The 2,954-nt window shown below is 33.8% G+C and overlaps 1 protein-coding gene across 1 annotated transcript; it reads right to left on the reverse strand.

Moving 5' to 3' along the window:
- Nucleotides 1–770: 770 nt before the first annotated feature.
- On the reverse strand, nucleotides 771–2,156 carry LOC123273884 (mediator of RNA polymerase II transcription subunit 13-like). Its single transcript, XM_044741363.1, has one exon. It carries the CDS (start codon nucleotides 2,154–2,156, stop codon nucleotides 771–773), a length of 1,386 nt encoding a protein of 461 aa, XP_044597298.1.
- Between the last annotated feature and the right edge of the window lie 798 nt (nucleotides 2,157–2,954).

Consider the following 2,954-nt stretch of genomic DNA (forward strand, 5'->3'; position numbering starts at 1 on the left):
TTGACCTCGATGATGGCAAATTTACATAAGATGGCATCGATTTTTTAATCTTAACAGAGTTCAGTGGAGAAGAAACATTTTTGATTAAGGATTGATTGTTCGATGTAACGTTATTTGAATTCATTTAATCTTTCAGTAGTGACTCTTGTCGGCAGTGGTTCTGTAAAAGCGTTAAACCGTTTGATTGATCAGGTGTTCTGAGTGTGGATAAGTTCTGTGGATCTTCTGGATTTCCAGTAAATATTTATTTTCTTTCTCACTTGTTAATAAGTTATGTTTTTACCAACAGTAAGGCTGCTTTCTTTGATTTAATGATGGTGAATTCAAGCATTTGGGTGGCATTAGATTTTTTTTATTCTTTAACAGATTCTCGGCGGAGAAGAGACTATTTTGCTTTAAGGATTGGTTATTTGATGTAACGTTATTTGGAATCATTTAATCTTTCAGTAGCGACTTTACTTTTGGCAATGGTTCTGCAGAAGTTGCTAAATCGTTTGGATTGATCTGTGAGTACTGAGCGTGGATAAGTTCTGTGGATTTTCCGGATTTGTAACATTTACATTTCTTTCCACTTCAAAATACTGTTATGTTTTCATCAAACAGTACGGTGGTTAAGCTCGTCTTGATTTAATGATGGTGAATTCACATTTGGTGGCATTTCGATTTTTATTCTTAACAGATTTCGGTGGAGAAGAGACATTTTTTTATTTTATTTAAGCGAAGCGATTGGGGATTATTTGATGTAACGTTATTTGAATCATTTTAATCTTTCAGTAGCGACTCCTCTCTTTGCTCGGCAGTGGTTGTGTTGTAAAAGTTGCTAAATCGTTTGATTGATCAGGAGTACTGAGTGTGGATAAGTTCTGTGGATCTTCCGGATTTGTAACATTTATTTTCTTTCTACTTGATACTGTTATGTTTTTACCGATAGTAAGATTGTTTTCTTGATTTAATGATGGTGAATTCACATTTGGTGGCATTGATTTTTTATTCTTAACAGATTTCGGTGGAGAAGAGACATTTTTATTTAAGGATTGATTATTTGATGTAACGTTATTTGAATCATTTAATCTTTCAGTAGCGACTTTTGTCGGCAGTGGTTGTGTAAAAGTTGCTAAATCGTTTGATTGATCAGGAGTACTGAGTGTGGATAAGTTCTGTAAATCTTCCGGATTTGTAACATTTATTTTCTTTCCACTTGTTACTGTTATGTTCTTACCAACAGTAAGGTTGTTTTTTCGATTCAATGATGGTGAATTCACATTAGATGGCATTGATTTTCTAATCTTAACAGATTTCAGTGGAGAAGAGACATTTTTATTTAAGGATTGATTCTTCGATGTAACGTTATTTGAATCATTTAATCTTTCAGTAGCGAATTTACTCGGCAATGGTTCTGTAGAAGTTGCTAAATCGTTTGATTGATCAGGAGTACTGAGTGTGGATAAGTTCTGTGGATCTTCTGGATTTGTAACATTTGGTTTCTTTTCACTTGTTACTGTTATGTTTTTACCAACGGTAAGGTTGCTTTCTTGATTCAATGATGGTGAATTCACATTTTGCGGCATTGATTTTTTATTCTTAACAGAGTTCAGTGGAGAAGAGACATTTTTATTTAAGGATGGATTATTTGATGTAACATTATTTGAATCATTGAATCTTTCAGTAGCGACTTTTGTCGGCAGTGGTTGTGTAGAAGTTGCTAAATCGTTTGATTGATCAGGAGTACTGAGTGTGGATAAGTTCTGTGGATCTTCCGGATTTGTAACATTCATTTTCTTTCTACTTGTTACTGTTATGTTTTTACCAACAGTAAGGTTGTTTATTTGATTTAATGATGGTGAATTCACATTTGGCGGCATTGATTTTTTATTTTTAACAGAGTTCGGTGGAGAAGAGACATTTTTATTTAAGGATTGATTATTTGATGTAACGTTATTTGAATCATTTAATCTTTCAGTAGCGACTTTTGTCGGCAGTGGTTGTGTAAAAGTTGCTAAACCGTTTGATTGATCAGGAGTACTGAGTGTGGATAAGTTCTGTGGATCTTCCGGATTTGTAACATTTATTTTCTTTCTACTTGTTACTGTTATGTTTTTACCAACAGTAAGGTTGTTTTCTTGATTTAATGATGGTGAATTCACATTTGGTGGCATTACGATTTTTTATTCTTAATAGATTTCGGTGGAGCATTTGAGCCCATCATTTCTTTATTTTAGTGATTGATTATTTTGATGTAACGTTATTTGAATCATTCAAGAATCTTTTCAGTAGCGACTTTTGTCGGCAGTGGTTGTGTAGAAGTTGCTAAATCGTTTCGATTGACTCGGGAGTACTGAGTGTGGATAAGTTCTGTGGATCTTCCGATTTGTAACATTTATTTTCTTCTACTTGTTACTTCTTTTATGTTTTTACCAACAAATAAGGTTGTTTCAATTTGACAGAATTCAATGATGGTGAATTCCGCCATTATGGCGGCATTGATTTTTTATTCTTAACAGAGTTCGGTGGAGAAGAGCACATTTTTGCTTTTATTTAAGGATTGATTATTTGATGTAACGTTATTTTGAATCATTGAATCTTTCTCAGTAGCGACCTTTTGCTCGGCAGTGGTTGTAGAAGTTGTTAAACCGTTTGATTGATCAGGAGTACCGAGTGTGGATAAGCTACCTGTGGATCTTCCGGATTTGTAACATTTATTTTCTTCTCTTACTTGTTACTGTTATGTTTCTTTTACCAACAGTAAGTGTTGTTTATTTTGATTTAATGATGGTGAATTTACATTTGGTGGCATTGGATTTTTCATTCTCGACAGATTTCGGTGGGAGAAGAGACATTTTTATTTAAGGATTGATTATTTGGATGCAACGTTATTTGAATCATTTAATCTTTCAGTAGCGACTTTGTCGGCAGTGGTTGTGCTTGAAGCTTGCTAAATCGTTTGATTGATCAAG

The sequence above is a fragment of the Cotesia glomerata genome, unplaced genomic scaffold, assembly GCF_020080835.1.
Source record: "Cotesia glomerata isolate CgM1 unplaced genomic scaffold, MPM_Cglom_v2.3 scaffold_1525, whole genome shotgun sequence".
Lineage (NCBI taxonomy): Eukaryota > Metazoa > Arthropoda > Insecta > Hymenoptera > Braconidae > Cotesia > Cotesia glomerata.